The sequence below is a fragment of the Haliotis cracherodii genome, unplaced genomic scaffold (genome assembly GCF_022045235.1).
Source record: "Haliotis cracherodii isolate W230 unplaced genomic scaffold, xgHalCrac1.p SCAF_14, whole genome shotgun sequence".
Classification (NCBI taxonomy): Eukaryota; Metazoa; Mollusca; class Gastropoda; order Lepetellida; family Haliotidae; genus Haliotis; species Haliotis cracherodii.
Window position 1 is genome coordinate 14,938,111 of NW_027266269.1, and position 24,692 is coordinate 14,962,802.

At 40.8% G+C, this 24,692-nt stretch overlaps 1 protein-coding gene and 1 pseudogene across 5 annotated transcripts in view; one reads left to right on the plus strand and one right to left on the minus strand.

The window, feature by feature from the left end:
- Positions 1-24,692, plus strand: part of LOC139461024 (uncharacterized) — a 181,647-nt gene that overhangs the window by 60,763 nt on the left and 96,192 nt on the right. For all 5 annotated transcript variants that reach the window (XM_071242508.1, XM_071242509.1, XM_071242512.1 and 2 more), the window contains exon 8: positions 1,048-1,203. In XM_071242508.1, coding sequence (XP_071098609.1) covers positions 1,048-1,203 — 156 coding nt within the window. The remainder of the gene's footprint in view (positions 1-1,047; positions 1,204-24,692) is intronic.
- Positions 6,890-10,304, minus strand: LOC139461026 (uncharacterized; annotated as a pseudogene).

Here is a 24,692-nt window from a genome sequence, read left to right on the forward strand (position 1 = left end):
GCCAGGGCCTGTTATTGTGGTGTGATGCCAGGGCTGGTTACTGTGGTGTGATGCCAGGGCCTGTTACTGTGGTGTGATGCCAGGGCCTGTTACTGTGGTGTGATGCCAGGGCCTGTTATTGTGGTGTAATGCCAGGGCCTGTTACTGTGGTGTGATGCCAGGGCCTGTTACTGTGGTGTGATGCCAGGGCCTGTTACTGTGGTGTGATGCCAGGGCCTGTTATTGTGGTGTAATGCCAGGGCCTGTTATTGTGGTGTAATGCCAGGGCTTGTTACTGTGGTGTGATGCCAGGGCCTGTTTCTGTGGATGCCAGGGCCTGTTATTGTGGTGTGATGCCAGGGCTTGTTACTGTGGTGTAATGCCAGGGCTTGTTACTGTGGATGCCAGGGCCTGTTACTGTGGTGTGATGCCAGGGCCTGTTATTGTGGATGCCAGGGCCTGTTACTGTGGTGTGATGCCAGGGCCTGTTACTGTGGATGCCAGGGCCTGTTACTGTGGTGTGATGCCAGGGCCTGTTATTGTGGTGTGATGCCAGGGCTTGTTACTGTGGTGTGATGCCAGGGCCTGTTATTGTGGTGTGATGCCAGTGCTGGCTACTGTGGTGTGATGCCAGGGCCTGTTTCTGTGGATGCCAGGGCCTGTTACTGTGGTGTGATGCCAGGGCTGGCTACTGTGGTGTAATGCCAGGGCCTGTTACTGTGGATGCCAGGGCCTGTTACTATGGTGTGATGCCAGGGCTGGTTACTGTGGTGTGATGCCAGGGCTGGTTACTGTGGTGTGATGCCAGGGCCTGTTACTATGGTGTGATGCCAGGGCCTGTTACTGTGGATGCCAGGGCCTGTTACTGTGGTGTGATGCCAGGGCCTGTTACTGTGGTGTGATGCCAGGGCTGGTTACTGTGGTGTGATGCCAGGGCCTGTTACTGTGGTGTGATGCCAGGGCTAGTTACTGTGGTGGGTTATGCCAGGGCTGGTTATTGTGGTTGGTTATGCCAGGGCTAGTTACTGTTGATACCAGGACTGGTTATTCTGGTGTGTTATGTTGCAGGATTTGCTGCACAAGGAAGATGTTGTAGCAGCACTCGGATCCTTCACTGCAGAGAATGCTGTTGATGCTGTGGTAATGATGCTGTTGTCTACACCCAGGGGAGAACCTCACCGAGAACTGGCAGTGTATTCCCCGCAACGCATCTACAGACAGCAGGTACTTGCGTATCAGTATTTTCACTGCAGCACATCTACAGACAGCAGGTACTTGCGTAACAGTATTTTCCCTGCAATACATCTACAGACAACCGGCTCTTGCCTAACTAAGAGTGTATTCCCCACAATGTATCTACAGACAGCAGGTTCTTGCCTAACTGACAGTGTATTCCCCACACTGCATCTACAGACAACAGGTACTTGCCCAACTAACAGTGTATTCCCCACACTGCATCTACAGACAACAGGTACTTGCCTAACTGACAGTGTATTCCCCACACTGCATCTACAGACAGCAGGTACTTACCTAACTGACAGTGTATTCCCCACAATGTATCTACAGACAGCAGGTACTTGCCTAACTGACAGTGTATTCCCCACACTGCATCTACAGACAGCAGGTACTTGCCTAACTGACAGTGTATTCCCCACACTGCATCTACAGACAACAGGTACTTGCCCAACTAACAGTGTATTCCCCACAATGTATAAACAGATAACAGGTACTTGCCTAACTGACAGTGTATTCCCCACACTGCATCTACAGACAGCAGGTACTTACCTAACTGACAGTGTATTCCCCACACTGCATCTACAGACAGCAGGTACTTGCCTAACTGACAGTGTATTTCCCACAATGTATCTACAGACAACAGGTACTTGCCTAACTTACAGTGTATTCCCCACAATGTATCTACAGACAACAGGTACTTGCCCAACTAACAGTGTATTCCCCACAATGTATAAACAGACAACAGGTACTTGCCTAACTGACAGTGTATTTCCCACAATGTATCTACAGACAACAGGTACTTGCCTAACTGACAGTGTATTCCCAAAATGCATCTACTGACAACAGGTACTTGCCTAACTGACAGTGTATTCCCCATTATTCCCCACAATGCATCTACAGACAACAGGTACTTGCCTAACTGACAGTGTATTCCCCATTATTCCCCACAATGCATCTACAGACAACAGGTTCTTGCCCAACTGACAGTGTATTCCCCACATTGCATCTACTGACAACAGGTACTTGCCTAACTGACAGTGTATTCCCCACAATGCATCTACAGACAGCAGGTACTTGCCTAACTGACAGTGTATTCCCCACACTGCATCTACAGACAACAGGTACTTGCCCAACTGACAGTGTATTCCCCACATTGCATCTACTGACAACAGGTACTTGCCTAACTGACAGTGTATTCCCCACACTGCATCTACAGACAACAGGTACTTGCCCAACTGACAGTGTATTCCCCACAATGCATCTACAGACAACAGGTACTTGCCCAACTGACAGTGTATTCCCCACAATGCATCTACAGACAACAGGTACTTGCCCAACTGACAGTGTATTCCCCACATTGCATCTACAGACAGCAGGTACTTGCCTAACTGACAGTGTATTCCCCACAATGTATAAACAGACAACAGGTACTTGCCTAACTGACAGTGTATTTCCCACAATGTATCTACAGACAGCAGGTACTTGCCTAACTGACAGTGTATTCCCCACACTGCATCTACAGACAACAGGTACTTGCCTAACTGACAGTGTATTTCCCACAATGTATCTACAGACAACAGGTACTTGCCTAACTGACAGTGTATTCCCCGCACTGCATCTACAGACAACAGGTACTTGCCTAACTGACAGTGTATTCCCCACACTGCATCTACAGACAGCAGGTTCTTGCCTAACTGACAGTGTATTCCCCACAATGTATAAACAGACAACAGGTACTTGCCTAACTGACAGTGTATTCCCCACAATGTATAAACAGACAACAGGTACTTGCCTAACTGACAGTGTATTCCCCACAATGCATCTACAGACAACAGGTACTTGCCTAACTGACAGTGTATTCCCCATTATTCCCCACAATGTGTCTACAGACAACAGGTACTTGCCTAACTGACAGTGTATTCCCAAAATGCATCTACTGACAACAGGTACTTGCCTAACTGACAGTGTATTCCCCATTATTCCCCACAATGTGTCTACAGACAACAGGTACTTGCCTAACTGACAGTGTATTCCCCACACTGCATCTACTGACAACAGGTACTTGCCCAAATGACAGTGTATTCCTCACAATGCATCTACAGACAACAGGTACACTACATTTCAAAAGTAACTTCCCCTGTATCGCGAAACTATTTTGCGATACGTTCGTGAAAGTGCCGTGAAAGTATCGCGAAAGTGACTCGAAAATGGCGCGATAATACTGCGAAAGTGGCTAGAAAATGGTGCGAAAGTGGCGCATAAATGGCGTGAAGTTTTGCGTTAATGGCGCAAAAGTGTCGCGATAGTGCCGTGAAAGTGGCGCGATAGTGGCGCAAAAGTGCTGTGAAAGTGGCGCAAAAGTGCCGCGATAGTGCCCTGAAAGTGGCGCGATAGTGCCGTGCAAGTGGCGTGATAGTACCGTGATAGTGCCGCAAAAGGGGGTAATAGTGCCGCAAAAGTGGCGCCATATTGGTACACTACATGTACACTTCAGAAATGCTGTCGCGTGTTACTTCCACATGTATATAGGATGCGAAGATACATGTACATGTATATTCATTCTAACCTGGAGCTATATTAAGCGTGTTCCTCTTGTTATATTTAGAGAGGTGGTTACGTCCACTAACGGTACACTGCTTTACATGGATATGTTCTTAAAAAGTGTATTTTTCGTGTATGAGAACGTAATTCCCAATAGTGCCTGAATACACTGTTTTTTCTAGATTCACCCAGATTTGATGTGCTTATGAAGTTTATACTTCTGATTATTGGGGTCTTTAAGTTTCCTTAAAACGAAGTAAAAATCAGATGATACACGGATAATACATACATGCAAGGAAGAGAATTTATGGATGACAACTTATTTAATATTAGGAACACATTGTTTTGGAGTAATATTTACTCCTTCCTCGAGTGAAGGAATAAGTATACACCCCGAAACGTTGTGTTCCCGATAATATAGATGTTTTCCTTATGTGTTTCACTTCTAAATGCTTTTCAAAGACATCATACAGACATGGTTTTCAAATGATGGGTGAAATACTGCGTTGTTTATCTGTTCCACATAGTGGTAAGTTGTAAATGAGTTTCTGCTCGTTAATCACTTGGTTTGTGCAAAGGATGTGCATGTATACAAATGTCGAGTGTTTGCAATCAGAGCTAGGTAACTGTAGTTGTGATTTGATGAATTCTTTATTCTCTAGACATTCGAGAGTAGATCGGACCGAAGCATTAATCACAATGAACAATATACTCAGAATATCTACTCCAATAAAAAAACAACCCACGGTTTATTGTTTAACCTATGGCGAGACAACTCGGATAATTAATTACATTGTCTACTCACAATGCTAAGCAGGTGCACGAAATAACAGTAACAGTTATATAACATAACAAACGAGGATGATGAAACCCACCGTCCAGCAAATTGTATTCATAATGCCTATCAAAGAGATGCTTGTATATTGGAGTAGGGTAGATTCAGCTGTGCACAGAATTGAATAACAGCGTTAACCAATGGCATTTATGACGCTCTTACACTTAAGAACACATGTAATGCTCATTAGGACAGAAGCGCAACAGATATGAACGATATAGACAGGTTTGTGCGAGGATCAAGGATTCCCAGCTATTTGTGACACAAGATAATACTTCTTCGTCAGCAACATCTCACATATCCTGTGATACAAGCGAGATTGCTACAAGAAGATATGTGGAAAGTCTCAAAAAAATCACTTCAGATGACCTCCAGAAGATACAAGGAAACCGGTCGTGTTAGTGACAGGGCAAGGAGCGGCAGACCTCGCATCTTGACAGATACTGACATCAGCTACATAGACGGCGTTATGCACTCAGATGACGAAACATCCACTCCTGAGTTACAACGTCTGCTTGAAAGTAAAAAGAGTAAATCTGTTTCAACGGTTACAATTTGTCGTGAACGGAACAGACTCGGCTGGGTTCAGAAACAGACTCGATACTGTCAACTCATTCGCCAACCAAACCGCGTGAAACGAAAACACTTTTGTGAGCAGGTCATGACGTCGAATGATACATTTGATGATGTCATATTCACGGATGAGTGCACAGTGAAGCTAGAGTCAACGCTAAAGAAATGTTTTCGAAAGAAAGGGTGTCCGCCAAAATTTAAAAGCCGCCCAAAACATCCATATCAAGTACATGTTTGGGCAGGAATTTCAAGACGTGGTGCAACAGATATTTGTCTCTTCATGGGGACTATGGACAGCGAGGCTTATCAAGACATTCTAAAGGAGTTCTTTTTGCCTTTCATTCAGGACAAATACCCAGATGGTCATAGACTAATGCAGGACAACGATCCCAAGCATACCAGTAGGAGTACAACACAGTGGCTATCTTCAAACGGGATCCACCACTGGCCAACGCCTCCAGAATCTCCAGATCTCAACCCAATCGAGAAAGCTTGGGCTTCGTTGAAATGGCATATTAGACGTCGGGTGAAACCGCGAACAAAGGATGAACTTATAAATGGCATTTATGCATTCTGGGCAACGATGGATCCTGGAGCATGCTGCAGACTTATCCGTAGTCTCGACACAGTTCTACCAAGGGTGTTAGAAGTAGATGGCGCTGCGTCTGGGTTTTGAACGCACTTTTGTATTTCTTATTTTTCAAAGTGCCAGCTGTAAAAATGCGTTAAGAATTAATAATGAATGCAATTACGAATACGTCTAGACAACTATGATACCAAATAACCAATAGAAGTATTGGTTGTTATGAAATGTTGATCACCATAATGAATATCTTCTGTCTTTATTGTGCCAAGACTAAAGTCTATTCTTTTTACACAAAATACTTGGGGCCGTATAATAACACATGACAATGGACGCTAGTTCATGTATATGAGGCGCAGTGTAGCAATCACACGTTTTTTTTAATTCCTTGGAAAAGAATTCCAGTTATCAGGGATCAAATATATTAATGTTCATGTAGTTTCTGCTATTAGGATATGGAAATAAGAATAACAAGTTGAACAGACGGACAAACATTATATTTTCGTATATCATGCTCAAAATAAGAGCTATACATAAAAAAGAGTATAGCGACACACATGTGCCGCACAAAACTCAAGGATACAAAATACTTTAATATGCAAAAAGGTCAGTTTTTATGTACACATTAGCCACTAGGGTTCGACCAATAAGCGACAATGACGTTTTCGGCTGTTAATGAAAGTTCATTTTCTTATGGACTGTGCTCACTACCGGGCGTTGTTTTGAGACGATCATGGTTGATGTTTGCACTAAAGACACTATTACATGAAGTGACGAATAAAACTGATTTCAAGGGATTAATTTTAACAAGAATTCTATGTACACGGGAATACCGGGAATAACTGACTTACCTAAATACACTTGTATTGACATGTTGCTTGAAAGCATTGATGGTTTTTTTTGCATTTGAGAGTAACTTTATATATTTAGCATGGAAAATAGCACAGTTATAATCCCGCCATCCTTTACAGTGTCAATTGCATATTTATCTCTACAGGGGTGAAAATGGACATTGAAAACCAACGTGACGCTACTAATTGAACAATATTGAAAGTTGTTTTCGACTAGACAGGGTTGAAGATAAAGTTAAAGTTGTGAATTATTAACAGCAGATACATAGAATAAGTAACATTACATTTCAATTATATCATTGGTGGAATTTCAATTCCTTTCATTCGCCGACCCCACACGTATCTGTTTACTTGATTGATGGCATCTACACATTCTTGTTTTTCCTTTGCTTTGTCCTTGGGTGGGAAGGTATTGAATACGACATCAAATATCATGGCCATCTTTGCGATGTCAAATGGCTGGACAGTGACGTTCTGGCCTGACTTGATCATCCCGTACACATTTCTTTTATACGTTTCTCGCAGGGTGAAAACAGTTTTATAAAGTTCTTTTGCCAGCTGCTTAATTACGGCTCCGTCCACCTCGCTGCCTTGCTTCTTCTACTACGTCCCGTTGAGTATTCCGTGAGTCCAGGGAGGTTTTAATGTTGATATCGCATATTTTGCATGGCAAATCTGCTACCCGCAGATCCCAAAATCTGCTTTCTGTGATGATGTTAGAGTGCGTTGATGTTATGGACGTGGCGGATGGCAATACAGTGAATGTCGTTGAGAGGGGAGATGATGACAGTGGTGGTGACGACAATGCATTGTTTAATGGAGACAGGGCAGGTAATGGAAGGACTGACATTGGTGAAGGCGGCGTGGTGTCAGAAACCATCGACACTACCAACATCCGCAATTCCTGGATTTCCTTTTTGAGGCTGGCAACTTCAAGTTTCAGTATGACGATATCTGCGTCACTGGAAGGGTCAGACAGTCCTGTTGTTGAGGTAGATACATGGCGTGGTGATCGTGATGTGCACAGGGTCGTTTCAGGCGATGCAAGTGGGGAAGTTGGAGGAGACGATGCATTCGTCGACTGGTCTGATGCTGGTCTTCTTCCAAGAATCAGGAACTATAACGCTGTGAAGAAGATTTTGTTAGGTCATACAACATACATGCACGGGCAACTCAGGTTATAACTTAGCTACCAACTTGCTCATACTGTCTCAGAAGTCTGGTTAATAAGATGAGATAAATTCTTTACTAAAATAATTAGTCATGACAGTAATGAGAAGGAAACCTAAATTCACCTTCTTCGCAGGATTTGTCCTTTTCTTGGTTCGCTCTTGCTCTTGCTGCATATCCTATGAGATACAAAATTAATATATATTACGAAATGTTTTAGGACATCATTAGCAGAGAAACAAAAAGAGAAAGTGAAAATTCATATATAACAGTTACTAAATATAATCCACACAACCATGCAGTAATGTATACGCTACAAACCTCTCGTTTCCCCTTTCTTATACTGGTCGTGCGAGTACCCTGAAAATATAAAGATTCGTAATAAAATGCAAAGTTTATCAATGGTGAAAAAACATTGTATGTTAAGTTCGTCAATCAATAAGTTATTGCCATTTTTTCACAGTTGTATATAATTCACTGTGTAAGTTATCATTCCTTTCATTGGTCATGTCTGTTCAGGTGCAAACACATCAATTTATGACATATATACAGGCTGCTTTCTGATGTAATTACATACTTGCATATGAAGCTGTTGAAATTATTGTCAAAGTAAGTCAAATGGATTACATGGACAGATAATGTCTAATCTATACAATATGCATTAAATTCCAATTGGAACATTGGCATGAAATATTGTTGCTCAGTTGAATAATGCCAATTTAGATCTACAAGTATTCTATAATCAGAGCTTCATTGTACCTCCAGATTATTTCATTTATAACAGTTTTCCGTGAGTGACATATTTTCTTATTTTAAATGACATCCTCCCTTTGTATCTCTAAATTAAACAAATGTACGTCTAACGTGTACATTTTCAGTTATTCAGTCATTACTATGTAATATTTACCATTGTAGAAGGGACAACAACCTCTGGCGGAGACTTGGGGGGAAGTGTCCATGTTGGATCACGGCCTGTATCACTTTCATTCCCGCTCTCACTGAGGTACAGTTGAAAGCTTTCAACCTGAATGAAAGATTAATCATCAGTCGATATGGAGATAGAACAGTATTATATTAGGTGAAGTTCTTTTCATCGAAAGGTATTAAAAACTAATATAGAACTGTAGGGTGTACGCCACGGCGTGTATAGTTACCTCTGAACCTGTCTCTTCTGGTGTACACGAAGCTGTGTGTCTGGATTGCTGGTTACCCTGGAAAACAATGTCAAATGTACATAAGCATATACGAAGCCAAGGCTACAAATATGTGTATTGTAGTTTACACAATACTATTTGCAAACAAATTGACATTTCAGTTTAGAATTCGATATGAATATTTTTTTACAAAAAGTTACATTCGTGCTTCTCGACTACCTACAGGTATGAACACAATTGTCATTTAGAAAGTGGTCACATGTAACAAATGTTATATTTGGGAAACAACTCTCTTAGTACAGATTATCCTACGTTTTGGACAGGTATTTTATATATTATGATGGTATTACAGGAACTGGCGTTGTACTAGGAATACAATGATAATCTTGAAATTAAGACCAACCAGACAGAATTGCACAAGATTAACGAGAGCCATCCTGCATCTATATATGTAGAAGGCTACTCTTGATTTAATAACGATTTGGGACATGTGGACATTGTTTGCACTTACTGTTAAGACAATGTCCTCGTATGGAATGCATCGCTTGTTTGACGTGATGATCATTCCTAGGAAAGGGTCATTAACATTCACAGATGCATCGAATATCCTTCCATTGACACGATGAAAAAAGCAATCCCCTCCAGTCAATTTACGCGAATCTTCGGATGCCTGTGTTCCCTTTGGTTGACGACGATCGACCAGCCGTTCAGGTACGATGGTCCTTGTGAATCCTGAACATTCAAAAGTAAGTTATATATTGGAGTTATTCTAATAGTATAATAATCGTATGTACGTGTACAAAACGAGTGATCGCTGCCTAAATGGCTCGAAAATTACAAAATTATAGGTTACAAATAAGACTATAATACTATGTGTGCTCACACTTCCATGTTTCAAATGTTCCACGTAGTGTCATGGTGAAGGTCGTATAGATAGATGTTAAGAAAGGCATTTCCTGCTCATATTTAAAACGATTGCCATGAAGCAAAGAAAAACTCTTGATTTACGTGGCGTAAAATACATTGGTATATGTATCGTTGATTGGGGATACATTTTAGAGAATACTCAATATGATTTGCTTACCTTTATCTAAACAATAGAGATGGAAATCCCAAACAAGAATCTCCATGATTCTAATGAGTGATTCGCCCTGCAATTGTTGTTCTCAAGCAGTCAATCGGCTCAAAACTCCTTGAGACAAAACGTTGTTCTGGTCGTAGATTTCAAGGAGCAACGGGACTGTAGGGCTAAACAGCCTGGGTCCGGGTAAACAGTTCCTGCTCTCTCGGTTTCCCCGGATAGTCACTGCACTGAATGTGTCATCGTCCAGCTGACTAAGGAATGACGAAACTTCATCTTCCATGTTGCCTGTAATTGACATATCATATTATAGTGATCCCATTGTCTGGTATGTCGCAAATGCCAAAACAATATTCTCTGAAGTATAAATAGTTTAGGGTTTTCACGCATCTACAGGTTCTTCGTGGTCATGACATAACTGACATAACCTGTATGGCTTTCTTTTACACATCATTACACATTATTATTGATTTTATACACCCGTGAAACACACCGCCAGACGTACTCTGGTACTGATGGCAACCTTTTACCACGCCTCCCCAATGTCTACATTTGTAGACTATAGCACAGAATATCAGATTGTTAGCTAAGGATCTGACCTAGTGTAGCATGTGCATGTTATGTCTCTCATGTAATATATCTTCATAACAATCTGGGAATGGGAGCCATATCATCATAAGTACATACTGCATCGACTGTTGTGTTGATATTATGGCATTTAAAATTTATAGGTTAAATTATCCTATTTTACGGTTTTCGATTTCCCGCAGCTATATCAAACGTTCCCACTGTGTAATGTATGTATATTGTCTTATAAACATGCGAATAAACATTCATAAAACAGAAACGAACCTATGGAAATCCAAGTGTTCCATTTCTTGGGGAAGTTGTCGAAATGGACGTTGACTTTCCTCAAAACTAGGTCAACATCCACTACACACCCGGACCTCCACTTGCCGGATTCGGTGTCAAGAGCCTGAACACGAGTGCCAACACGTACACTAGTTGTCTCCTCCATGGTTTTGGACGTTAAGCTATTTTCGTTGAAACGTTATCTATAGTCATTTGACTCAAAGCCGTTGGTAAATAAGCCGTTACCAATCAGTGCCAATGACCACTGTTGTTGTTTTAAGTCTAGGGCAGCAAAAGTTTACTACAAACGGGGAGAAAACGATGTTGTTTCAGCACTTGAGAATACAATAGACACCAGTAAGATGGCACGCTTGGTGTCCTTTCGCAACGGCGTCGGCATGTTAAAGCCCCTCTATTGATGTCAAAAAGGAATTGAATGTTTTTTCTTGAAATCCGGATGATAAGTGTGAGAAGCCATCAAAGAGATGGCATCGTGTTTGCTTAGAATATAGAATAATGACTTCAAATACATTGCACAGTGCAGTCATTTTTGTCGTCTTGTTCTTAACATTCCTTCCCTGCAATAGGATTGCTATGCAGTGTATGATTTATTTGACGTTACTTTGAATTCGAGACCAGAGGTAATGCCCGAACATGTTATGTATCGATACCGGTTGTTTATAAATGTTCACTAAACTAATCTCAAAATTCCCAAATTCTATATAAGCAACCCCTAAAGCCCCCTCTTGGGTTGCACACACCACTTTCGCCCCTTTCGGAAACACATTAAATGGTCTGGCCGGGCCCGTGTGCGAAATACGCATCAGTCGGAAAGCGCTCGTTAAATCTCCAAAGTAAGTACATGTAAGTAAGTGAGGGAGGGCCAAAATTGAAATGTTGTTGTGTTTAGTTATGCATGTGCGCCTGCACTAATGAAGTGAGTGAATGTTAAGAAGACGAGATCACAGGTACCTGCATCATGCATCACAGAAAACAATCTAGGTATGGTTTGACACTGTTTTATAACGGGTTTTTTTTAAACGGATAGGACAAAACAAGCCAGTGCTGGCTTCTGTTGCTGCCTCTCCGAAGATCTGAATAATAAGGTTATCATACTCATTGCCACATATTAGTTCTAAAATAAGCACATTTACAACGCGGGAGTGTTGGCTCATTGTTTATGTACCACACCCTATATTAATGGAGTGTAGGACATTTCCCCCACAACGACAATTCCCAATTCGGACAACAGCCCGTAATGACATTTCCTCACATTGAATATATTAATAATTTATATTACAGTTTCATTTACACTTTGATAAACTATTATAATATGAACACTAAAAGTCATCATCACATGTCAAGTTCATTAAATGTCACCAGCTGGAGGTCACATAGGAAATATGTTTTACTCTTTGTTCTTCATTTAAAAAAGAGAGGACACAACTCATTCATGAATATTCTTTTTTAAACGTAGGAAACAACTCATTTATGAATATTCTTATATTAAACGTAACATTTTTAAAATTAATCTTTTTTATAATAGTCCAAGATTAGGAACATTGGGAAAATTATCTATGTTGTGTAAAATAATCATGATCGAGTTCAAACCCGGAAAGACTATTTCGTAAATGTTTGTACAGATTTTTAGTTGTCTTTTTACCTCATCCGACTGCTCGGAAACTAGTCTCGGATAAACACAGATTCTAACCAAGTCTGATCTTCTTTGACAAAGAATGCATGAACCGGTTGAGTGACCTCCTCCCATCAGGTTGAAAGGATTACCCACAGAGAAAGAAAAGATTAGAAATCTACATGCTATTATGTATTCACTACCAACGTCCTCTAATATTAAACTGATACCCTTGGTATCCCCTAATGAGATCATGTATACTTTGTCACACCCGGCAATTGTTAAGATCACATATCCTATCTTACTTACTTACTTACTTACTTACTTACTTACTTACTTACTTACTTTGGAGATTTAACGTGCGCTTTCCGACTGATGCGTATTTCGCACACGGGCCAGGCCAGGCCATTTAATTTGTTTCCGAAAGGGGCGAAGGTGGTCTGTGCAACCCAAGAGGGGGCTTTAGGGGTTGCTTATATAGAATTTGGCAATTTTGAGATTTGGAATAGATGCCGATGGGTTTGGGGAGGAGAACTAAGGGAGCTGGGTATGGTGGATGATTGTTTGTTTATGTGATTTTGATTTGGTAGGTTATAATGGTTTTAGATGCGTTTTATTAGTTCCGTTTTGATTAAGAATACGCCTAAGGCCTTGAAGTTTTCTAGTTTATTTTGTGGGTTTAGTATTGCTTCTAGAGTGAGAGCCTTGTTTAGATTGAGGGTGGTTTGTAATGCGGTTCGATGTGTTAGGTAGTGTGTGCAGTGGATGAGTGCGTGTTCTGGGGTTTCTGGTTGTTTGCAGTGTGGGCAGTTACCTGTAGTGTGTTTTTTAAATTTTTTTAGGTGGTTATTTAGGTTGGTGTGTCCTGTTTGGAGTTTAGTGATTACACTGTCAATTTTTTTTGATGGATGGAGAATTTTTGGTTTGGTTAGTGGTTTGCTGAGCACTCTTTTGATTTGGCTATTTGACTTTAGATATAGGTTATGCCATTTTTTTGTGATTTTTTGTTTGTTTACACTTTTAATTTCTGATTTTGAGATGGGTAAGTTTAAGCTTATTTCTGGGATTTTGAGGGATAGTTTAGCTGCTTTATCGGCGTTTTCATTACCGTATATTCCTACGTGGGCGGGTGTCCACAAGAAGGTTATCTGTTTGCCTGCCTTAGTTAGGTCGTTGGAGCTTTTAAGTATTTGATTTATTAATTTTGGTCGGTTTTTGGTATTTTTGTTTTGGAGGGCTTGTAGTCTGCTTAGGGAGTCAGTAAGTATTAGGATTTTTTGGTGTTTTTTTTGTGGAGGGCTGAGGCCATGCCCATTAGTTCTGCCGTGAATATTGATTGGTTATTTGGGAGTCGGAAGGATTGTGTGGTTTTAGTTGGTTGTGTGGTATGGACTCCGAAACCCGTGTGTTTGGAGGTCGGATCCGAGGATCCGTCCGTGTAAATGTGACACCAATTTGACCATTTTTTGTGTATGTATGCTAGTGTGGTAGTTTTAGCTATGTTTGGGTCGGTTTGTTTATTTATTTGGCTAGCTAGTGTTGTGTCTATTTTGGGTATTTTAAGTTTAGGGGTGAAGATATTTGATTTTTTGCAGTTTTGTTTAAGATTTTTAATTTGGTGTTCATTTAGGTAGTTGGTTATTCTTTGGGATATTGGGGTAAGTAAGGGGTGTTTACGAGCTAGAGCTTGGTTTTTAGGGCTGATGTTTTGGTTTATTAAGTTTTGGATGAGAGGGTTTGATTGGGACGCGGCCCAGAAATTTAAGCTTAGCTGTTCCCTGCGTAGACTTAGTGGCATTTCTCCTGTTAAGGCCTGAAGTGAGGTGTAGGAGGTGCCATGTTGGGTGCGTGTAATGAGTTTGAGAGCCTGATATTGTATTGAGTCAAGTTTTGTAGATAGAGAGTTGTTTAGGGTGTTGTATATGGCGCAGCCGTAGTCTAGTTTTGATCTAATGAGGGATATGTAGAGAGAGAGGAGAGTATCTTTGGAGGCTCCCCAGTTAGAGCCAGTTAGGCATCTGAGGGTGTTTAGGTCTTTACTGCATTTAGTTGTTAGGTTTAGGATGTGAGCATCCCAGGTGAGATGTTCATCGAAAATAAGTCCTAAGAATTTGGTTTGTTTTTGAAATTTGATTGTTTGATTGTTTAGCTGGAGGATTGGGGAGGCGGGTTTCATGTTTTTATGTTTGAATACTATTCCTGTTGTTTTTTCTGAGTTAAGGGAGAAGCCCCATTTGTCAGCCCATTGTTGTATTTTATTAAGAGATTTTTGGAGTAGATTTTAGGCCATTTTCATGCTTTTAGTGCGGATCCAGATGGCTCCATCATCCGCGAATTTTGATGTGTGTCCTTTAGGGGATAGACCCTCGAATAGATCGTTAATCATTATATTGAAGAGGTCGGGGCTGAGGATACTGCCCTGTGGAGTCCCATTTTCTAGGGGACATTGGTCCGATAGAGTTTGGTCTATACCCACGGTTATTTTACGATTGTTTAGGAAGTCCTGGATGTAGTTTATTATCTGACCTTTGAGTCCTATTTTTTAAAGTTTTTGTATTAGCCCATCGTGCCATACCATGTCGAAAGCTTTAGAGAAGTCTAAGAAGATGCCTGTGGTATATTGTTTATTTAGTTGTCCTGTCTTAATATCTTGTTCTAGTCGGGCGAGGTTATCTAGGGTTGAGCGGCCAGGAGTGAAACCGCTTTGATCTGGGTTTATGATGTTACTTTGGGTTAAGTAATGTTGTAATCTATTTTTAGCCATTGATTCCATTACTGTACATAAGTTTGAAGTTAGGGATATTGGTCTATATGAGTTAGCTTGATTAGCTGGTTTATTAGGGTTTAGGGATTGGTATGACTAGGGCCTGTTTCCAGGGAGTAGGAACCTGTCCGTTTAGGTAGATGAGATTGTATAGTTTGAGTAGTGCCTGGAGTAGTTTTTGGGGGATTTTTTTAATTATTTGGTAAGAGGTTAGGTCTAATCCTGGGGCTGTGCCCTTTTTCTTGTTTTGGATTACGTAGAGGAGCTCCTCCATTGTGTAGGGTTGATTTATTTCTAGATTGTTATTGTTTGGTTCTTTTTTGGGTTTGTTTTCTGTTTTAAGTTTATCTTGGAATTTTTGGCTGAAGTTGCTGTTACTGCTAACGGCCGAAAAGTGGTTGGCGAGATTATTTGCTTTTTGGGCGGGGTTGGTTGAGTTGTTAATGTTAGGGTTTTTTTATGTCGTTTTAAGCCTCTAATGGCGTGGATTTTGCGCCAGACCGTTCTGGCATCTGTACGGTTATTTATACCTTCGCAGAATTTTTTCCAGTCTCTACTTTTGGCTATTTGGACTAGTTTTTGAACCTGGTGGTTTAGTTCGTGGGCTATGTTTAAATATTTGTAGTCGCGTTTTGCTTTATTGAAAGCTGATTTACGTTTTCGTCTAGTCTGTTCTATTTCCTCATTCCACCATGGTACCGTCGGTTTACCTGTCTTAGATGTTTTGAAGGGGATGGAGGTTTTTGCTGCGTTTATAATATAGTCTGTTAGGTTTTTACAATAGGTTTCTGGATCATTTTTTTCTATTTCGTTTAAGTTAGCTTCGTTGCAGATATCTTGGAATTGGTCCCAGTTAGCTTTATTGTAATGGAATTTTGGTTCTTGGTTTTCTGTTTGGATTGGTACGTTTGTATTTCCTATGGTTATGTTTATGGGGAAGTGGTCACTACCTAGCGGGACGTCGTGCACTTCCCATTGAGTGCTTTGGGCTAGATCTGCGGTGCATATGGTTAGGTCGATAGCCGAAATTATTTGGTTTATCTTATCGTACCTCGTGGGTTGGTTGCTATTTAGGAGTACTAGGTCGTTTGTTTCTATCCATTCGGAGATTAATATGCCATGATTATCTATTTTATCATCTATGCTCCATGTAGGATGGTGAGCGTTAAAGTCTCCTAGGAATATAGTAGATTTATCGCTTATTTTGAGTAGTTTGTTTAGATCCTCAGGTTGGACTTTTTGTTCTGCCCAGTGGTAAATATTTATGATGTTTATGTTTCGGTTATTTAATGTGATTTTAATGCCGTTGGCTTCTAGGTTTGGCGTGTCTATTTTTATTTCTTCGTAATTTATATCTTCCCTGATAAATATGATTAGTCCTCCTGCGGCTCTTCTTGTTTTCGGTTTAGCTCTGTCAGTTCTAACTGAGTTGTAGTTAGGTAGTGTGAATTTCGATTTTTTTGAGAATTTGGTTTCCTGTATACAAGCAATGTGAGGGCCTTTATTTAGTTTAAATTTAGTTTTTAGTTCATGGCCGTGGGAGGTGAGTCCGTTGGCGTTCCACTGAAAAATATTTAGTCCTTCCATTATTGGTTTCGGGTGATTGGTGATTTAGTTTTTATTTTATTCGGTGAGTTCTTTTAGATGGAGGTTAAAGAGGAAGAAGGGAAGATCGGTTAATTTTAGATTGAAAGCTACTTTGTGGAAGGATTCCATACTAGCTTTTGGTGAGTTTTGACTATGCATGTATGCTAGGAGTAAGGTGAGGTTATTTAGGTTTGGGGTGTTGGCTGGTTGGGGAGTTTGGTTTGTTTTAGTTGGAGTAGTGTCTATTGTTTCCTCAGTAGTGGAGAAATCTTCGTCATGGGTTGGATTAGGTTTAGCTGGTTGAGTTTCCATGGGGGAGGCATGTGATGTGGAGGGTTGTGAAGGTGTTTGCGGGATGGGTGTAGCTGATGTTTTCTTAGTGTTTGTGTTTTGTTGTTGTGCTTGCTTGTGGGAGAGTGTTGTTGCCATATGGGCTGGAGGGTGCTTGGATGAGGGTCTTGTTGTGGTGGTCATTTTGAGGTTTGTTTTACATGCGGGGGTTGATGTTTTGGCTATGTGAGATGTGGGAGGGTTCGTGGTTGGTTGAGTGGCTGCTTGTGTGTGTGAGTCGAGTGCGGTTTCTCGGTAGGGGTCCCAGACAGAGCTGTCGGTTATGGGTGTGGTGTTTGTTTGTGGGATGGTGTTTGGGTGTGGTGTAGGGAGGAGTGGTTTAGATGCAGGTGTAGCAAATTTTCGTGTTTGGATTTTAGCCGTTTCTATGTTTATGTGTTTGTTGGCCTGCTGGGTGAGTGTGTGTCTGTGTGGGCATTGGTTTGAAAGTGAGGTGTGTTGGGTGGATTTGCAGTGGATGCACCAGGGTGCGCATGTGCCTGGGCAGTCTGTTTGTGCGCATTTTTTACATTTAGTTTTAGGCAGGGGTCCGGAAACCGTCATATGCGCCGGACATGTCCGATTGGGAATCTCAAATGTCCGGTCTAAAATATTGCTTACCGGACATTTAAATTTTTCTGTCCGGACATTCTTAAATTTTGACCGGACATGATCAACAGATAGGACTGAGCAATTTCTGTCTGCAGTTGTAACACAATGAAGATTATCTACACGGACAAGCTTTGTTTGTTTTGATTGCTGTAAATACATCGTACCTAGAATGATAGTCCAATCGGTCAATCACTGTAATAGGCAATAAACTGAGTTGACACTGATTAATCGAGGATTTATTACTGAGAACTTCTTGTTGATTTGAGTAAAATGTGTTTACAACTGTACATAAATACCTTGCATCATCGATGTACCTCATTATCCTCACAATGCTACGATACGTAACCTCAGTCAAGAAGCGAAAGCGTGACGACAGCCAGTCGACCGATGCTGATCAGTCGAGCGGATCTGCCAAACCCTCAAAGTCTGAATGATCATTTTGTAAGTCGTGGCTAACGACTTTCACTTGGTTGACATACTAAGAGGATTTGCAGATTTTATTGTTTTCAGTAGCTAGTCGTATATTGAATCTTGATTGACCGCCATTTTGCTTTCTCGGACGATCGATATCAAATTTCTTTATGGTCAATAATTAAGTACAGATGAAAAAGTATTCAAATAACTACTGCTATCAACGATAGTTTAGGATTTATGATTATATTATCTGTCTTGTTTTTAAATAATCTTTAGTTTAAAAAAAAAACTTTTCCCGTGAGGTCACGTGATAACCAAATATGGGATAATAGTCTCGATCCAAATGTTACAACGCGTACACTTGAGCAGACTCATGAATATTAATTAGACCGTTCACAACGTTGACAGATCGTTATTATAACAGAAACAAACGTATGTTTTCCATATATATCTAAAATGATATTATTTGTTATTAATTGGGGTGAATTAAACAATTTAAATTGAAACAATTCATAATTCATCATATTATGAATACGTAACAACTTGTAATTTGTGTGTAAAAAGTCGTACTAAAACACGCTGTTTGAAGGGGGCGTGGCATAAATGTAAATGTCCGATTGGGATTTTAAATTTTCCGGACCCCTGGTTTTAGGGTATGTGCATTGGGAAGCAGTGTGGTTGTATTTGAGGCACTTTGAACATTGCTTAACCTGCTTTATATAGGGTTTGACTTCTAAGTTGGTGTGGGCTCCGAAGGATATGTGTTTGGGGGCTTCAGGGAATTTAGGGGTTTTTTTAAAGTTGATTATGACAATGGAGGTTGGGACCGTTTTTCCGTTTCTAGTTGAGGTTATTCTGCGCGTGCTGGTGATTAGGGGTTGAGGGTTTTGCTCTTGGTTTATGTTAGCTTCTAGAGAGTATAATTGTAAGTCCTCAGTTGTTTCCCTTGGGTTAACCCTAATTACGCCTCGTGTATATTGTTGCCAATTAGGTGTTTGTTTGATTACCGTGACGTGGAATATTTGAGTTATTTTATTTGCTTCGTTGTAAGATTCTCGGTTAGGAAAGATTATCTGGTATCCTTTGTTGGCTTTTTTAATATTGTTGTAATTTATTTTTTGTCTTTTGAACCAAAGTCCTATTTTGTCTGCCGAAAGTTCTAGTGAGAGAGTGGTGCCTGAGCCTGCTGAGAAGAAGTAGAGGGCGAAGGTGGTGAGGAAGGCGGCCGGGGAGGGTGTTGGCGATGGAGGTGGAGTGGATGTGTCGAGTTTGCGTTTTTTGGTGTTTTGTGGTGGCGAGTTAGCTGGTTTGGTTGGGGTGGTGTATGTCGTGTTTTCGCCATACTCGGTCGGGACGATGTTTTTGAGTGACCTCCCAGAAGTGTTGTGCGCTTCCGCAGGCATGGGTGAGTAAGGAGCTGGAATGTCTGCGAGTGTGGCGTTGCGGGTGTCAGTCATATTGTTTGGGTGTTGTGTTGGAGAGCATGTGTTGTGGTGAGTGGTGGTGGAGTGTTTTGGGGAGGTGAGTTGGTTTGTTGTTTTTACTTGGTGAGTTGTGTTTAGGAGGCGGAGGAGGTTGCGGTGGTTATTTGTTGTTGGTTTTAGTAGGAGGGTTTGGGAAATGGATTATTTATTGAAGATTAAGTTTGATTCTGGAAGGCTGGGATAAGGTGAGACAAGTGGAAAGCGGGGATTAAGAGATATTTAGTTGAAGGAGTGGAGGTATGTGAGTGATGGGCGTGGGTGGTGAGTAGGAAAGAGCGAGTGTTGTGTTTAGGAGAAGGGGGGATTAGGTGTTTTTTGTTTTTAGGAGTTGGGTCAAAGGGTGTGTTTGAGTGGTGGGCGTGGGTAGTGAGTAGAAATGAGTGCGAGCTGTGTTAGGGAGATTGGGTAGGATAAGGTGTTGGTTATTTAGTGTTGTTGTTTTTTAAGGATTTAGGGGTTTTATGATTAATTCGGTGAGAGTGATTTTAAGAGTATGTGAATAAGGATAACGTGATAATTACCGATGATGGAGTTTCCTTGGCTGGCTATCAGGCAATGCTCTGTGCTGGCTTGGGAAGTGTTGCTCGCTGGGAGTACAAACTGCAACTGATTGTCTGGCCAAGACTCGTTTATTTACAAACCGCTGTCCTGTAGCTGGAACACTGCTAGGTTCGGCGTTAAACAACAAACAAACAAACGGTGAGAGTGATTGTAAGAGTATGTGAATAAGGCTGAAAGGATGACGTGATAATTACCGATGTTTGAGTTCTCCTTGGCTGGCTATCAGGCAATGCTCTGTGCTGGCTTGGGAGGTGTTGCTCGCTTGGGGTACAAACTGCAACTGAAAAAATCCTATCTACAGTCAGGCAGTCTATATATGTTTCCAATATCCTGTTATAATTAGTGGTGAATGATAGAAAACACATTCTGATAGATATCCTGAGACGCCTCCAAAAGTCCACTTTATAATTCTTACAAAAAGTAATATGCTATAAAGTAACAGCATTTGATGGCTAATCCACCTATACCAATATGCTCATCACATCATGTGTTATAGCAAGTGAATAGCAATCCTATATGCAAAAACCAAACTGCTGAGGATACAATGTACTTTATAGCGAGCTGCAATCTTCATTCGGATATTATATATTCGTTATGGAGATCTGTAACTGATCATGAAGTTTATTGTACTCTCACCTACTGACCAGTCTTAATGCGTTCTGATGCCATTGTAAAATCCCTGGCTGCCTGTCTTTCTTTGATGTTTAGACGGAGAAAATCTATTGTTTTAGAACAATCTCTGTTTACTGATAGAAATGTACATACTATGATATATTTACCATATTTTACACATGTTATTGGATGCACGCAATGAATACATGGTTTAAACATATTTTTATTTCAACTGAAATTTGGGATCGGTAAACAAGACAACGCTTATTTGAATATCTCTTCCAACATAGAAATCTGATATAGTTATGGTGTATACATAATATTTACAAAAAAAATACCTTGGTCTTCAGTTATCAAGAGTGACAAGTTGTGTCCAGTTTTTATCGTCAGAATGATAGGGTTAAACGTGATATTACCTACTACATAATGTACACAAGATACATACATATTATATGCTAGGGTTTGGTGTATTATTTAAGGTTAAATCTTCCAGAATTTATGATGAAAGTATGGACAGACAGGAGAATTTCTTGATTTGCTTTAGATGATAGGCCTCACATCCGTAAAGTACTGTATTAATATTATATCCTTTTATGTAATATAATAAATTGCTTCTAATTTGATTATAATTGCAACAAACAAAGAAGTAATGTAGCGGGTCTTCATAATGGTGACCACAGGATACATGAAGGCGGATATACATGTAGTTATAGTGGGGTTTATGGTGAGAGGGGTGTGTATGTATGTAAGCATGAGTACGAGGGATACATGAGGGCGGATATAGTTAAAGTGTGAAGGGTGTAAGGGTATGATGAGAGGGGTGTGTATGTATAAAAGCAAACGCATGAATACATGAAGGCTGACGTAGATATCGTGAGATGAATGTAGGGGTATGGTGGGAAATGATGATGTGCACGCGTGCATGGAGATACAAGGGTTGGCGTAGATATCGTGTGATGAATGTAGGGGTATGGTGGGAAATGATGATGTGCGCGCGTGCATGGAGATACAAGGGTTGGCGTAGATATCGTGTGATAAATGTAGGGGTATGGTGGGAAATGATGATGTGCGCGCGTGCATGGAGATACAAGGGTTGGCGTAGATATCGTGAGATGAATGTAGGGGTATGGTGGGAAATGATGATGTGCGCGCGTGCATGGAGATACAAGGGTTGGCGTAGATATCGTGAGATGAATGTAGGGGTATGGTGGGAAATGATGATGTGCGCGCGTGCATGGAGATACAAGGGTTGGCGTAGGCATCGTGTGATGAATGTAGGGGTATGGTGGGAAATGATGATGTGCGCGCGTGCATGGAGATACAAGGGTTGGCGTAGGTATCGTGAGATGAATGTAGGGGTATGGTGGGAAATGATGATGTGCGCGCGTGCATGGAGATACAAGGGTTGGCGTAGGTATCGTGAGATGGTTGTGTAAGTATGCAAGTATTATGGAACATAAGAGGACAGTCGGACTTAGGGTTGCGTGATTGGACGTGCTTGTATTGATGTTAATTTTAATAAGGATGTTTTATGCTTCAGTGTATCAAACGTCATATTGGCCGGGCATTGTACATACCCACCCGAAATACCCGCAATATGCTGGCAGACTCATAGGATTTGCAATATTTACAAAATGAAATCATATTTGTATGATTTAAACAAAATTTATTTGAAAATGAAATGGGATTGCTCAACAGACATACACTTGCAAAAGTCCTTTCCCGTACAAAATAACAATAAGTAATGTAACATGTAACACAAATTTCTTTGTGAGGGTAATATAATTATGTACCGATGAAATAATGTTGATATCACCTTGTAGATTAGTATTTACAAACAACACGGTCTTGATATTAAAGCCCCTGACATGAGGGGCGGTCGGGTAGCCTAGTGGTTAAAGCGTTCGCTCTTCACGCCGAAGACCCGGGTTCGATTTCTGACATGGGTACAATGTGTGAAGCCCATTTCTGGTGTCCCCCCCCCCCCCGTGATATTGCTGGAATATTGCTAAAAGCGGCGTAAAACCATACTCACTCACTCACCCTGACATGAAAATGGCCCCTGGTATACACAATAACTCAAATTTTAACTTTGAAAACTGTCTTCGTTATGGTTGCCACTGGATCATCATGAATAAATCTGTAATACCTGTGTTCGTTTAAATCGCTACAGTTCATGGGATGATCAATTAGGGCAATAAATGCCATACTATAAAAAGCAGTAGTTAAAGGGAAGTGATATGGTAGTCCAGGCTGACTGACAGTCAAAATACAATGAAATGTTGGTGAGGATTAACAACGGGGATTAGCGCCTAAAACGTAATGACAATTAAGTTATGGAGACATGGCTACAGGATAAATTGCCCTTGAAGTCAAATGTACTGCAGACAATGGTAGTCATAAATCAGTCGCTATGACAACTTCCCTCCGTTCCGTGAAGCTTGGACCCCAAGCTTTGACAAGTCCAAATTGATATGTGTGAACTTTTTCACCAACGGAAACAATAGTGCAAAATGTGAACAAAATCAGTTAGATGAATTCATGATATCGTTGAAATTCTTGTGCAACAAATATACCTATGCAATGACGGTATGAAAGTGGTCATCTAGCCAATTTGATTAAGTGCCAGTTTGAAAGTGATCTTTGTAATGTGCAAATTCACTACGAGTTAATTACCGCTTTGGACAGATTCAATAAATATATTATTGAGGTTCTTTGAATTCAGGAGTCTGGTTTGGCGGTGCGACTCAGTACTGAATAATGATAATGAGTAATGTCATAAAAAGTACAAATTAAACATCTCAGCAAATATTTCACATAAAGAAATTTGAAACCAGGAGTCTAACTTTACCGCGCGACTCAAACGGTACTTGTGGGTACTATTGCCCTTTTAAGTACAATGGGTGCTCTTCCCGTGTCTTTGACGGAGCTTGCCCAGATATTGTGGGTGCGATGCCCAAGAAAAAAAAAATCCTTAATTCCGACATCAAAACTCTGAAATGCTGAATACTGCTGTGCTGTTAATTACTTAATACTGACATACAATAAACATATGTGTAGGGGTGGCTCACCCAAGAATATCCCTAATCTGAATTCAAAGTCCTAGACAATATATTCAATTTTGTACCAAACTGTGCACATAAATTACTTGTACCAAATGACAAATTTTGTCGTTTAGATTTTTGAAATTACGAGTCGAGCTTTAAGGTGTGACTCGATAACCCTACAGCTTAGGTTTGTCTGGGCCCTAGCTGTATCTATATGTCTGGCGTGGCCTGGAGACATTTCAAAGATTCCCTACACAATAACTTCAAAGATCTAGCTTGACTAAAGATGTAATTTGGAGTATATTGCACACATACAAAACTGAATTTTGGAAAGACACATTTTGGCATTAATATACTGGCTTTGATTAAACATACCTGGTTGCACTATTCAACAGTCACACAATATATATCCTTGATTGAGTCCATGTAATCAAACACAAATTAGTAAGTCCCAATGAGATATCTTGTACACAGTGTCCATCTTGTAGGTGCCCGTGAGGCGGTTTCTGTATGATCTGCATCATGATGGCTGTGGTCAGGATCACTGCGGGATAGGCGTTTATACTTCCTTGGTCCTGTGTATGAACGAAATCTTGAGAGATTCGGAGAGATTCCTGTTGTTTTCTTCAATCTTGTTTCTTCATGGCTCGAGTTGATGATTGTTCTTCAGGGTTGTAGGCATACAGAGAGGTTACGGGATCGGGAGTATGCTCAAAAGTTACTCTACCCGGATTCTCCACCAGTTGTCAACGCGCATGTTGACGGGGAATTAGCTCTTGGGGGAATAAAGGAC